Source organism: Lingula anatina, chromosome 6 (genome assembly GCF_051362555.1).
Source record: "Lingula anatina isolate TDL-2025a chromosome 6, LinAna3.0, whole genome shotgun sequence".
Classification (NCBI taxonomy): domain Eukaryota; kingdom Metazoa; phylum Brachiopoda; class Lingulata; order Lingulida; family Lingulidae; genus Lingula; species Lingula anatina.
This window is the reverse complement of record NC_141772.1, coordinates 19,243,629-19,258,463: the sequence shown is the minus strand read 5'-3', so window position 1 is coordinate 19,258,463 and position 14,835 is coordinate 19,243,629. Positions and strand designations below refer to the sequence as shown.

The window sequence follows — 14,835 nt, the reverse complement described above, 5'->3', positions numbered from 1 at the left end:
ATATAAAATTCAGCAACTTGTTAGCATCTAAGGTTCCAAATCAAGAAGTAATCTTACCTATTTCAGATGTTATGTCCAAAGAACTCTCAGTCTTGGCTGTACTTAAACTTGTCCCTAGGTTAGTAAGGAATAGAGAAATAAATAATAACTAAAAGCTAAGATCAAATAAGCAAAAAAAGGAAAAATATATACACCAATCTATTGTACTGCATTTAAAAATAAATGATGACTATGAGATAAAGTTGTTAGAGTAAGTAAAATAAATCTGAAAGAATGACCCATGAAAAAGAATTATCAAATCTACTGGCAACTGAGTTGAAAAAAAAATTATCTGGCCTATTTGAAAAAATGTAAGCCTCTAACATATTACAAAAAAAAAAAAAAAATCTATAAAGCTACCATTATCCCAAGGAAACCATGAAATTGCTTCTAACATCTATATCATCTACTGTTATTTTATATTAAAAATAAAAAAGTTTTTTTTGGACTACAAGCATAGTGAATAACATTTTACATCTAAAGCAAGATATTCTAGGCAATGTAGAGATCTCCTACCTGGTCTGGAGGGTTTGGGAGTTACACTGAGCCTGCTCTTCGTTTCCACATCTTCCTCCTCATCATCATCTGCTGAGACATTGGAGGTGTCATAGTAACCACTCTGGAGCACATCTTCCATGAGAAGAGACACACCAAGAATTTCTCCATTTGCAACATGCCTAGACACAGAGAACAAGAGAATTATGGGAAGGAATCATATGTTAAAAAGGATAACAACTAAGAGCATATAGCTTTCTAACCAGGGATTTCATCAGGTCCAAGTACTGTATATGCTGTTTCAGGTAAAGAACAAAAAGAAAAAAAAATGCATTGTAGTATTCCGTTTTCTTATGGGTACCAGTCTCAATTCCATTTCAAAGTCTTACTGCATAAGAAACAATGCCAAAGAGTATCATTCTACTTACCAATATTTACATATTGAGAAAATATGTGAAAAAAATGTAAAAAAGATGAAAAAATAATAAGGAAATGAAAAAATCGATGCATAAACACATGTTCAAAGATCAACCAAATCTCACCTATCCACATCTCTCAGTCCTGCCAAACACAGTTGCATGTTGTATTCTATCTGCTGAAACTGCCAGAACATCAGAGGGAATGGACCATTCCTAAATAGAAGGAAAATATTCTAGTTATGTTTTTCATTAAATTTCAAAATTTTGAGGAAGCCTTCTTATGATAGTTATTGTAATTTTGTAAAAGCAGACAAAACAGCTGTAACATTCCAATTTTTAAGTCAAGAAATATTTAAGTCCTAGTCACAAGAATTAGCCTAGAAATTAATCAGAAACATAATTTGTATTTATGTCTCTTCAAACTTCCCTTAATTTGCTGCAGCAAAATGACATTAATTTAACTAAACCAATGTTATAGTGACAAAAATAATACAAAAAACTGAAATAATCGTAACCAAAATAAACTGTATTTTCAAAGCATTTGTAAAGCAAATATGTGACCATTTTTTTAAAATAAATAAATTGCATTTAGAGAATGCCACTGAGAGATCAAAGTCAGTCACTGAGACCAGCAGTTCCTCAATGTACCCATTTTTGAGGAGAGCTCCCAAGCCTAAGGGTAATGGGAAATCACCTGTTAATAAATGCCCTCCATGGATACAGCTGACTAGCCTTCAGGTCCCTGGCCTCCAGTGGCTCAGGTACATTGAGATACATGGCGGTCAGACACGATTCCTGGACATTGCTCAGCGCTGGCAGGGCGTAGTACATGTTCTTGGTGATGGCCTATAGAAAAGATAATCTTTTCTTAATTGCTTTCTCTATTAAAAATGTAAAAAGAATCATTGCAGGACATGGAAGACACACATTTGTCATCAAAATTGCATTTAGTGTGGACTAAGTCAGCAGGCCATCTGATTACGGTTATTGCACCACAGGGTGATGGATACATGGCTATCAGAATGAACTCCTGGACATGACTCAATGATGACCAATAGTTAAGCAAAACTGACAGCAGCCTAACATCAATTACCTTATAGGCATGAGAATTTCCAGTGGCCAGGAATGTATCTCTCATGCTGTGCCTGACTGCTGTCTCAAATTCCAGGAACATGACCTCGCGTCTTATCTGCAGGAAGGTTGCAATCTGCTCAGGGTCAGTGGGGCTCTCTAAGAAGTCAATCTGCTTCTGTATCTCGCGAAGGTCGGCCCCTGGAAAACAGATTACCATCGATAAATTTAAAACATCTCCCTAAAAGTAAGTAAAGGTATGTGATGTGTATTCTCAAGAAATAAAAACTTTCTTTGGGAGAAATGTGATGAAAAACTACCATTATAATGATGTTAAAAAATATTGATTAAAAAGATTCATCTCTTGTAGCAATGTGGACAGATACAAGAATCTTCATAGACACCGCAGTAACTGTACATAAAAAATGTCTTCAAGGGGAGGAGGGGGGGGGGGGGGAGAGAGAAAGCATCAACACGGACTTTTATTTTTAAGTATTGATCTACTGCTATAAGTACCTATGCCTTCAGTGCCTCCCCAATCAGCTGACACAAAATCCATTTTCTTTGAACCCAGTCGTGCGTGCGAACTGCCCAGCTTGGAATGTGCACACAGGTACTGCAGGATGTCGTGCAATGAGGCCACTATGCGCAGGTGAAGTCGTAACGCATGTCCACACTCCTCGTTGTCCATGTGTTTGTAGATTATTAAAGTTTCTGAATGGTGTGGAATGAACCAGATGTTGAGGACATGTTTGCCGTCTTTTGTGAGTACTCTTCTTGGTCTCTTCTTTAACTCCCTTTGATAAAATTGAAGAATGCAGTAGAATCATATCAGAATAATTTTCATATATCATTTTGACTGAAAGATTGTTATTAAATTCAAAATTTTAACCACTTCAAACTTAAAAAAAGGAAAAAAAAATTGACAGGAAACCAACTAATTTTCTAAGAAATCAATAGTCTTTACAATATTTTTAACAAAATGCTGTTTTGGAAATAATAAAAATTCCACCTGTTCAATAAAAGTGAGTAATCATATACAATTTAATATAAAAGAATCTATCGCACTCAACATTGTACTTTTTTCCCCTTCATGAATGATATCAAATTACTTTCCAATCATCAGCAAATATCAGTCCTGAGGAAGGAGCCCCTCATTTACCTTGGATCAGCCTCCAGACCAGCCAGAGTGTCCATCTTCTCGTTCTTCTTCTCATTGGCTTCTCCCAGCATAAAATATGTGTCCCTGGGAAAAGAAAAACAAGCCTTGGTCATTTTTAGAAATTCTCTACTTCTGTAGAATATTCCTTTTGGAAATAAATGAAATGAATAAATGTAAAAATAAAATTTTCATTATTTTAATAAAAGGATTTTTGTTTTCAATTTATATGCATTCAATTGTTTGATGATGCAACCCAAACTCATACTTGAAGAAAAAAAATCAATTTGTTACCTAATGTTAGGGAAATCTTGCAGCAGGCCCAGTATGCTGTTGTAGTAAGCTATAATCTGAGCTCTCAGCGAGTACTGAGAAATGCGCTCCCAGCTACGGTGACAGAACTCACGCACAAGTCTCCTGAAATAATACATAAATAACATTTAAAAAAATTCATTTCATATTCTTTTATACAGATACAATAATTATTCTCTCTATATAATAGGGTGTTAGGGCATTTCATTCAGTTAAAAATCTCATCAAAATGACATAAGGCAAGGCAGTTGCAATAAAACTTTTGATACTTTAAACCAGGCAATATTTTCTTCGATTATGTTAAGAAAAACTGCAATGCCACATAGCAGTGCAAGGAACAAAGAAATATAAAGAACTTTTCAGTTTCTAAAACAAATAAACAAAAAAGAAGCATTTAAGTAAAAACCATCATTACCTTTTTAATTTCTCCACTTCTTCTGGGTTCCTGAGCACAGTTCCCATGGATGCCTTCTTGGACAGGTACTCATTTAACATCAAGTCTCTGAATGGAGCCTAAAGGAAAAACATACAATGGTAAACTTAACATCAGTGTACCCTATCCATATCAGCTAAACATGTACATGTGTGCATGCGAGTATGTATGTGCATGAGTATGTGGATTTTGCATACGGGTGCATGTACAGGCATGTGTTCCTATTTCAACATCTGAAAGTTTTAACTCAAAATGTGACAAATCATTAAAGTCCATGTTCACTATGCTTTTATACAATAGTTTATATTTTTAGAGCCTTATATAAAGGCTTCATGCCAGGAGTATTTCTTTAAAATAATGTAATTGGTCAAGGTCCTAGGAATGGTGCCCTTTCACATTATATTTACCTTCTCCATTTGTAAAGAGACAAAGGCTTCTGGAGACCTTCCTTTGGTTTTATGGAAGTTTATCTTGGACTGCAGTGCTGCCCCCTGGGTGGATGCTGACATTGCTGTTCCTATGGTAACTGAGCTTTTCTCACTTTTGGAGTCATCAGTTATAGCTCCAATGCCAACACTGGGAAACAGAATGCATTTTAGTTTAGATTATAAGTTTCTTTGTTTGTTAAAGCACTTGTAGTTAAATATTATTCTAACAGAGATTTCCTCGCATGAATATTACTCATTAAATTCAAACAACATAAGTTACTATATTTGCACTGAGCAATGTTTTTGCTAGAAAAAGTTAAAATGTTGATCCAAAAGTTAGTTGGTTTCTTGTCAGAAAAAGTAAAATGATGGACTATAAGATGTTTGAAATTATTTTTAATAAGTAATAACCAAAATTAAAGTAAGCACAGCTTGACTAGAGACTGGCCTTTACCTTTTTATCTCCAGGGGCATCTGTTTAGTTGGTAAACATGCGTCTGCCTGCAGCACGGCAGAAATCAGAGCATTTTTATGGACCACTTGTGTCATGTACACAGCCTGCAGACTCTCCAGTCCCTGACCCTTCATTATCTGTAATGTTGATATAGGAAAACAGTGAACCCAATGACTTTATATGAGGTGCACATACAAGCTACAGCAATAACATATATGGCCATTTTACCGTGTAACTTAATCTAGATTGCGATTGTGAAATTAGAAAATGTGAATGGAAGAAATGTTGGATGTGGAATGGCAGGGGGAGCTGCACAGTTAATCTATGCCAGATGTTTGTCTGTTAGCAGCGTACCTGTAAAACGCCATCTCTGCTCCTGAAGCTGAACCTTCCCACGTGGCCCTGGTCCAGTTCATGGATTCCAAGATACAAATGGTTGGGGACATATCTAAGGAAGAGGGTTAGGAAATTATACAATTTATTCATATGAGGAATACAATGTGCATTAGGCTAATGCATGGCGAAAAACATGAATTTTTCAGGACATTTCATCAAATTTTCCTTGATAACCACAGCAATCCCAATCCCGAACCTTTTCTAAAGGACAATCATCTACAAACCTAGTTCTAAATTTCTATTTTTATCATAAAATATGAATTTCACCAGTCTCTATCTCCATTACGAGAGCTATTAAAAATCATAACTTAGTCCTCAAAAATGGGTTTTTGAATCATGGTTTTAGATAGGGTAGATAGATAAATATATAAACAAATGAGTAAATAAATAATAATATTATTATTATTATCAACATTGAGTCCTTACTTGGCCACCCCAAAGTCATCCTCCTGAATGGCAGTAATGTACACTGGGGGAGGTTTACCAGCATCTGGCTTCACTGTGGCAAACTCAAACTGGACAAACTGCAGGAACAGGTGGTACTCGTCAAAACTCAGCTCTACTGACTGCTTTCTATACACCTGTAGACAAGTAAAGGATAAATAACTGAGAATGAGAACTGCAGAGAAACATGTCTCTTGCTAAAAATTGCAACAAACCAATGGGGCCAAAAAAACTGAAATCCATTTGTGTTAACTAAAGTTCTTGAATCTAATACTGAACTTTTAAATGTTACAACTTAGTCTAGTCATAGATTTAAAATATTTTGTGTATCATATCAAATTATTGGATGTCCGATAAAATTCAAAAACTTATTAAATTTGTGTTAATGTTTTGCAGAAATGGGCATATTTGATAAGAAATTTTAAAGAAATAATTTTGTGAAGAGTCTTCTTTCAACTTTCTGATATTGTTTTATAATTGTACTCTTTGCTTTAGTTTGAGCATGCTCTACTGAAATATTCAATCAAAGACAAAAGATTAGTTTTCATTAAAAATTAAATATGTGCTGCCCCCTATCATACCTTAGACAGGATTTCAGACTCAGATGCTGCATCCATCAATCTGTATCTCAGAGTCACAGCCTGCAAGAATATGAAGTAAAATATGTATTAAATAAATTATTTATATATTGCAATATTTTTGTTTGAGAGTAAAAGTTTTATTCACATAAAAATGCCCCAAACTGCATCTTTTTTTCACCATAAAAAGAAAAAAAAATTGTCCTACCCTCTTCTGATAATCTGAATACATGAATGACATACCACACATGGAGTGAGAGCTTTCCTCTTTCTACAATATTGCCTCCTTTTATGTGCATTACAAAAAACTCATGAAAGTGCTAAATTTTGCACAGAATCCTCAAAACAGTGGAAGTCAACGGGAGGGAGGGTTTCCTGCCTTTAACAGTGTTTTCTGTTCCAATCCCATTATTAGATGTACAGCAAATTCCATGAGAGACCCTCACCTCCATCAGCCTTCCTATAGCCCTGATTCTGGCCACAGTCTTCTCCTTGGTGGACTTGTTGGCTGGGTTCTCCTCCTCCTGGGCCACCAGGGTCTGGGCTATCTCACACACAAACAGTGGGTCTTCAACAAACACATCAGAGAACAGCTGGGGAAAAAACAGCAGTGAAATGATATGAATAAATCCAAACTTGATTCTTTTTCCATTTATATCTCTTCCAACCTGTGTTGTATCAGAATTAATTTATCAATTTAACACAATACACTGACAAGTGCAGCAGACAGGTTGATTGATATTTGGCCAGCTAGGACAGCCTTGGAAACACAAAGACTGGGTATCCCTATCAAAATGTCAAAATACTTCAAATTAAAAAATAATAGCAGATATATGGTGATGTCAACATTTACACATTCTTAGAGTGGATTCTCAACGAATTGAGCCAGGCTTTACAAAGCCGGTGACCTAAAAATGGCGGACGTACATGAAAGAAAAACCGCCTAATCTTTTAATAGTCTCTCCGCCTCCCCACACGTCGTCCCTGCGGGGTACAGTAATTAAATCTCGGCTCCAACCTCCAACTACGTCTACTGGGGCTGGGTAGTTCTGTGAATATCTCTGGTGATATTATCTCCGTAGATAGTCGATTCGTTGCTGCTCTACGGGCCAATTCATTCCTTTTTCATCTCTGTTTTGACAGATAATAAAACAGAAGAGCTTTTTTCCTTCGAACGCCTTCAGCCGCCATGCTTTCTTCACCACGAGTTTAACTGATGAGCATGCGCACTTAATATTTCTCAGGTAGCTTCCGCATGGCGAACGGAGCCGAGATTTAATTACTGTATCCCGCAGGGACGACGTGTGGGGAGGCGGAGAGACTATTAAAAGATTAGGCGGTTTTCTTTCATGTACGTCCGCCATTTTTAGGTCACCGGCTTTGTAAAGCCTGGCTCAATTCGTTGAGAATCCGCTCTTATACAGACATCTTTTCAAACACAACTTTCTGCTTGGACCCTCATATGCCTGTGACAAACTTACGTCTTTCTGTATCTGTGGGGAGTATGAGGACCCCATGGTGGGTAAATTGTCCCACTCCTTCAAGGCACACTCCAGCAGCTTTCTCTCCATAGACAACTGGTCTGTGACAGACTCTGGCTTGTGGACATGGTACAGTTCCTGGAATATCAAGTGTAAAATGGTAACAATAAAATTACAACACTTCCAAGAAATCCATCATACTTACTTGTGAAGGGGAATTTTGGATGCTTTACTCATTATTGTATGATAAAAAGTCCTGGGACAAAATTATTCTCAAAGCTTGCAAAAATGAAGTTATGATCAAATGCAAAGCAATTCTAAAAGGTGTGTAAGTGTGTGTGTGTGTGTGTGTGTGTGTGTGTATGTGTGTGTGTGTGTGTGCGTGCGTGCTTGCCTGTCTGGGCGTGCCTGTTTAATGGGTAGGTAGGTGGGAGGTAGGATGGTAGGTACTAAGTGGGTGGGTAGGTGGCTAGGTACTGGTAGGTTAGTAGGTAGGTATAATAGTAATTACCCAGAAGGCATGTTTGATGGCTTCAGGTATCCTGCTGGCCACAGCCAGAGTTGGGTGGAACTCCAGCATGTAGATGTTCCTCAGAGCTGATCTGGAATGGCGCAGGAGGTGGGGTTATGTACTGCTAAAACATTATGACTCATGACAACATATAACAGGATGATGACATGCCAAATACACATAAGAAAACTCAATAATGAAAAAGGTGAAAAAAAAAAGAAAAAAATTTCCAGGGTAAGTGTAATGAGAAAAATAAACAAAGGGGTTCACCTAATTGTAATTAAGAAAAAAAATCCATCCCATAAACACAAGGCTCTGACCTCATAAAATTGTTATTAAATTTATAAAAAATTTACTTATAAATTATAAATCATTTGGCAACACCAGAACAATTTTACTTCATATTTTTTGCAGCTCAATCCCCCCCCCCCCCAAAAAAAAAACATCTTGTCTCAAATCTATTGAAAGTGATAGCATTTTGTGAGGCTGTGAAACTAATGTTCTTCATTTATGTGAATAGTGATACTAAATATGTACTGTACTGAATAGTGATTTGAAATACTAGATATATATTGCATTGTACTGAAACCACTCGTAAAAGTTGGCAGGTATTTTTTCTTATTCAAAACTAATAATTCTACAAATTAAATCTAAGTAAGGGACATATATATGTGATTGAATACTTGACTGTGCCTATGAATTAAGCTTAATACTGAATGTGAAATAACATAAATATAATATAAAATAAAAATAAAAAATAAGAAAAAGTGAATATACAATGTATGCCTAATGAGTGTGAGTGATGATGATGGTATGACCTTCAGAAAAGAGTCAAGGGTGAATAATTCAACTTCATGGAGAAGTATCTGCAGATCTGTCTTATCTGGAAACCTTTCCTTATAACACAACATTTTTAATTTAGCTGATACTTTCGGATATTATCACTTCAAATAATTTAAAAGCAAAGCTGAGCTTTTTTTAAAGCCAACCATACAATAGCATGCAGTGCAATTTTACATTCAAGTTAAACTGATGTACAAGCATGCAGTTTGTTATAAAGCAAGACTGAACAGAAACTACTTTTTTAGTATGATTTGTAACTTTCTGATTACCACCATAAAATGTATTTTCTTTTTTGACAGATTTCCAGCAAATAGGACAAACGCAAGGAATATTTATCACTTAAAGTCTCAAAATTAATCATTCAGTCTTGCCTTAGCATCAGTGACAATAACAAAAACAACAAATAAAATCATCATCATCATCATAATAAATATGTGACATCACTAAAAAGCTGTAATGCAGGCAGAAATGTTACAGTTGTCGTGTTATTACTTCTGCACCGTCCCGCCATCTGGCGGCCGTTTTTTAACTTTTGAGGGCAAGCAGCTGAAACAGAACAATGGTTTTATGTTCACTGCACTATAAATTATCAAGACAGTAACATCATAAAAAAATCATGCAAAACAACATGATACACAAATCTGAGCAGTTTGGAGCTATGTGACTCTTGGTTCTTCTGTCTTGACCTATTTTGTGTCAAAGTTGCAAAAAAAGTTTTCCTGTTTTAAGTTTCCTGTTTTACTGTTTTTTGCTTTTTTGTCACTAAATTTCTATTAGTCAGATTAATTTTTTTTTTATTAAGAGTCTAACCTTTTTCAAATTTCTCAACAATTTTTGTACATAATTTCAGTACAAGTTAGAGACTATGGGTGTCTTTTGATTTGACAGCTCTTTGCCAATCTATCTCTCCTTTACAAGTTCACAGGGATGACAAAAGCCAAAATTGTCCCCTAACTGCTCTACAACAGCATGCATGTTAATTCATCACCAAGTCAACATATTCAATACTAGTATTCAGCACTTCTCCAGATCTTTTACCTAGGTATGGGGTCATCTTCCTGACTGAAAATTGAACAGGAAATCATTGGTATCAACTCAATTTTTCCAGGATTTTTGCACTCACAGTGATCTACACATAACATGTTTTTTTCTTTCAAATTGGTAAATGCTGAAACTTGTTAATAGTCCCTGATTCGAATCTTAAAACACTTAGACCAATTTTCTGATCCCAAAGTGTTCAAGTTATGCAAAATCTGCTGTTTCATGGAATCACTTTATTATACTTAAATTATATTGTTTTTTCACAACTTCATGTACAAAAACCTGGAAGAAAGATGATTTTAGCTGAAAATGTAAGTGAAAGTAAACAGAACTGTAATTCCATCTGTAATTCAAGCACTGTAATATATTTTTGCTTTTTCCAATCATCCAATAAATTATAATATTTCAAGCTAAAGAAACCAATGAAAATCAGATTGCCAATAAGCTAAATCAAAGCCTTCAATACCACAAATATAATAAATGACTATATGTAATTTTAATTTTCAGCTTTTAACTAAGAGCCAGTGTTCACTAATGAAAGCTGCTTTTTCCTTACCTGCCCATGTTAATTGATATGAGTTGCTTTGGAATGACTTTGTAGGGTAAACCAAACTCTGCACCCTCCTCCCGGCACACATGCTGAATGTACTCCCGCTGATCTTCAATCTGAAATTGACCAATCACAATACAGCTAAATCATAACTCCTTATCTTCAAGCACAATTGTCCTCTTGCTGGTTTTTTTTATCTCAGATCAACCAGTCAAATAACTACAAACACAATACGCACACAAAATTGTAATGAGTAAATTGTATTCTTTATACTGCTAAAATGATCCAACTGGATCCAAAATAACATTTTTTATAAGCAATTCATCCAAGAATAAACAGTTAAATCAAAGCCATGTAGGCATTTGGTGAAAATTATAAAATCTTAAATGATTGTCTTCCTTTAACTAAAGCACTGCAATTTCTTCCACAGGTTAAGGACTCCAAAAACTGTTACTCCTACCTGTTTATCTAACACAGACTTTACAAGAGTGGTCTGTAGCCTGAGATTGATGCACTCCTGTCTGTAGGACTTCACAAAGTAGCCCCCCTTGAAGTCATATCTGGGAACCCTGTACATGATATTGGTGATCACCTGGGCCATGCTCTTCTTCTCATCTCTGTCAAATACATGCTGGTATGCCTCCATGTAGCAATCAAGAAGCTGAAATTATAATTGCCATAAAAATAAAACTGAATAAACAACTAACTACCTCATTAAATAGACATATTTGAATAATTAAATAAACTGACCAAAGAATAAATAAATAAATAAATAAATAAATAAATAAATAAATAAATAAATAAATAAATAAATAAATAAATAAGGTAATCAGTGAACATATCTGACTGATTAAATTTACATATCAGAGGCAGTCTCAATGAAAAAAGTGTACTGCGATGAATTACACTGTCAAGTAGTAACTAGGAAATACATGGTAGTTTGAGTTGATTTGTACCTAATGAATAAAACTGTTAGGAAATTTCCAGAACATACAAATAATTGGTCACATGTGTCACAAAAATAAACTTTGACTCCATATATTCTTCATAATCTTACATTTTTCTTGCACTCCAGGAAAGCAGCATGGTTATTCCAGAGATCCAGCAGAACAGCAAACCTGTCCACCTCACTGTGGGCATAACTGGGGATATCAAAGTCACCCGCTGACTGTTGCTACAATTAGATACATTGAGATAAAAACACACTGTAAATAAGTGGGGATGTCAAAGTCACCTGGGATACAACACTGAAAGCCTGTTTATTTTACTGCCTGAAAAGTCTGAGCATTTATTGAGAATTGCTTTGATAGAAAAATATAAACAACAGATACAAAAAAATTAAGAAAATCCCATAATAATGATTAACAAAACAAACAATCCAACATCACCAACATACAACTTCATCTTTCTATTTTCCTGAACAAATGACAAATCACTCAAGTCTCTACACCATTGGTTTAACTCAGTTGCCTTTGAAGTCAAAACTAGTCTCAGACTACCTGCCATCTCATGTCTCTTGTAAACTGTTCCAACTCTTTGATGGACTTACGTCTCAAATACTGAACATCTTCCTCTTAATACTACAAACCTGTCGTTTCTTAGCAGATGGTGTTCTCTGTACGGCGCTGACAGTCCTTGTATCTCTGTCCTTCTCTATGTAGTGAGTTGCCACCAGGAGGAGGTCCTGCTCAAGTTTTCTGCAAATCATGAAGAAAAATCATGTACTAAAGGAGCCATCATTTTATCAAGGCTTTTCCCTTTTTTCCTTTTCTGTTTTGTGGAAGAGGGGGTTTGCTGCCTACCAGTAGATGTGGAATACTATCACATTTTACTATGATCACAGTGGATACAGTAACTGTCAACAAGTTCTGACAATTGCTGATTAAACAATCAAAACATCAGGAAGTAACCACATGATTGTACACAGTAATTATATTCTGGTCACTGATCTTAACTCTTAATTTATTCCTAATTCATCTTAACTGCTGGAGATTAATATGTAATAGAGGGTCGCAATCATATATATTTTATATTTTCCCTTTTTTTGTTAGGGCTTATTCTATTAATACAAGTAATTTTTGTTCTAATTATTCTATAAAAGACATTTTTGTTCAAATAGTTCCGACAGCTGTCAACACTAACTTGAGGTCGTCAAGCGCTGCGTCATACATGATGAAGTAACCTCTCTGGTCCTGAACATGGATCCTCCCCTCATCCATTGTGTAGAAATCATCATGGTTCTCCACTTCTGAGAACTCCATGAACTCTGTCTCACTCACTCTGATTAATAACAATAATAATTTTAAAAAATTTAAAATAAAAACAGATTTTTATGAGGCATGTTCCATAAAGTCTCATTATAGCTTTCCCAAAAAGATAGAAATGAAAAAAAAAAAGTGAAAATAAAAATAAAAAAGCACAGATACTGTAATATTATTGACCTAAAAACACTGCAGCCTAACACTGGTCAATTTTCATCCACAATCTATGGTATTGTTGCTCCCTAATTTTCACAGCCCTGAGGTGGAGGATATATCATTGATATTATAATTAATTGAAAAATCAAAATAAAAAATGTTAAAATCAACAACTGTAAAATTTTCTCACTTGAAATCTGTGGGAGTATTGTGGAGATAAGCATGAGATCCCAGGCTGCCTCCTCCACCTATACCTCCTGACTCTGGGATACCTCGCCTGTGGTTCTGGGGACTGGAATACAATAATAATAATAATAATAATAATAATAATAATAATAATAATTCAAAATTTGTTGCATTCTTGTTTAAATTTGTAGGTTTTATATGAACACTGTATAAGCCATAATCACAGTCAATGTAAAATGGAAAAAGGTAATAATTAAAAAAATATATTTATAAAAATGAATAAATTAATAAATCAGTCTAATTTTGTTCACATACCTAGACTTCTTCAGCTTCCCAGCCTCCAATGAAAGACCCCTGTCATTAATGGTGATAGTTCTCTCCACTGAGCGGAAGTAGTTCAGGATGCTCAAACACTGGAATTGGGAAAAATGTTTTAAATACATATATTGTTTTGAGACCACATGGGCTTAAAACAGAAATTTGATCACAGGTGCAACATCTTTAATTCAAATTTGGGTAAATAAACTACTCTTGAAAACATCTTAACAACAATAAAAAAAATTGTTCTACTTATAAATGATATATTCATGATTTAAATATGCTATAAACTATCTGCTTTAAATAAATGTCTTCCATTTGAATACTATTTTTCCAATATCTGACACTAAGATGTAGAAAAGAAATTAAACAAAAGAAAGCTAGTAGATAAAACTCTCTGTTCTTTAAAATTCCTAGATTCTCATTTTTAAGAAATGTTCTCTCTGACATCCTCAAACCAGAAACACTTACTGTTCTCTTCAATCTTAAAGTCAGAAATACTTACGGTTCTCTGCAGGTCTCTAATCCTCAGGTGTCTGAGGTGGAGGAAGGTAAGGAACCCTCCCTGCATGCTGACTGGGTCATTGCTGTCCTGGTTGCCTTCATCCAAGCCTACACGAGGAAAACAAAATACATGCTATGTGTGTATTCTTTATACAGATTGTGTGCCTGCATGTCGAATATAAATATGTTTGATTTTTTTTTTATAAACATGAGCATGAAAGTATTAAAAAATGAATATGCAGACCTAGATTAAATCTTTTTACCTTTTTTGTAATTGATGCTAGATGCACCATTTTTCTTTCCATTTCTTACCTAACATATTTTATCCTCCTCCAATGAATTTAAAACTCTTGTAAATTATTCAACCCTCATTTAAAACATTTATCCTTCATCCAACCCATTTATTCTACATCTTATACATTTTATCCTTGTCTAATACATATGGACCTTCATATATTAAGTTCCTACCTAACATCTGCACTGTGCTAACATAATCATAACTGTCCTTTCTTTTCTTGGGACTCCTGGGTCTGTTACTGAAGTCCACATTATCAGTGTCTTTCTCATCAAACTCCTGGTAAGTACCGTCATCCTTCTTGTCGCTGGAATTGTAATAAAGGACAGTAAAATGCTGAAATGAACCACCTTAGACTATTTTCATTTGAATTTAAAAATTTACATGGAAGTTGGTCTACAGATTGTGATTTTCTCATAAACAAATGAAACATGAATTTAAGGGTTTACAGATGGTATTAA

General features: G+C 35.0%; 1 protein-coding gene across 6 annotated transcripts in view; it reads right to left on the bottom strand.

Annotated features, from left to right (window-relative positions):
• The window catches only part of LOC106174791 (uncharacterized), a 34,423-nt gene that overhangs the window by 11,993 nt on the left and 7,595 nt on the right, over positions 1–14,835 (bottom strand). For 3 of the 6 annotated variants that reach the window (XM_087014695.1, XM_087014697.1, XM_087014696.1), the window contains exons 13-39: positions 14,548–14,681; positions 14,081–14,187; positions 13,573–13,670; positions 13,262–13,363; positions 12,797–12,934; positions 12,243–12,351; positions 11,712–11,828; positions 11,115–11,315; positions 10,661–10,770; positions 9,556–9,609; positions 8,221–8,311; positions 7,710–7,847; positions 6,675–6,821; positions 6,232–6,291; positions 5,633–5,787; positions 5,165–5,258; positions 4,811–4,947; positions 4,336–4,504; positions 3,911–4,008; positions 3,478–3,600; positions 3,187–3,270; positions 2,541–2,821; positions 2,047–2,225; positions 1,648–1,799; positions 1,077–1,166; positions 556–716; positions 58–114 (exon numbers count right to left, since the gene is read on the bottom strand). In XM_087014695.1, coding sequence (XP_086870821.1) covers positions 58–114; positions 556–716; positions 1,077–1,166; positions 1,648–1,799; positions 2,047–2,225; positions 2,541–2,821; positions 3,187–3,270; positions 3,478–3,600; positions 3,911–4,008; positions 4,336–4,504; positions 4,811–4,947; positions 5,165–5,258; positions 5,633–5,787; positions 6,232–6,291; positions 6,675–6,821; positions 7,710–7,847; positions 8,221–8,311; positions 9,556–9,609; positions 10,661–10,770; positions 11,115–11,315; positions 11,712–11,828; positions 12,243–12,351; positions 12,797–12,934; positions 13,262–13,363; positions 13,573–13,670; positions 14,081–14,187; positions 14,548–14,681 — 3,386 coding nt within the window. Of the gene's footprint in view, positions 1–57; positions 115–555; positions 717–1,076; positions 1,167–1,647; positions 1,800–2,046; positions 2,226–2,540; positions 2,822–3,186; positions 3,271–3,477; positions 3,601–3,910; positions 4,009–4,335; positions 4,505–4,810; positions 4,948–5,164; positions 5,259–5,632; positions 5,788–6,231; positions 6,292–6,674; positions 6,822–7,709; positions 7,848–8,220; positions 8,312–9,555; positions 9,610–10,101; positions 10,126–10,660; positions 10,771–11,114; positions 11,316–11,711; positions 11,829–12,242; positions 12,352–12,796; positions 12,935–13,261; positions 13,364–13,572; positions 13,671–14,080; positions 14,188–14,547; positions 14,682–14,835 lie in introns of all 6 variants that reach the window. The other 3 variants (XM_087014698.1, XM_087014700.1, XM_087014699.1) reach the window with 3 other exon arrangements.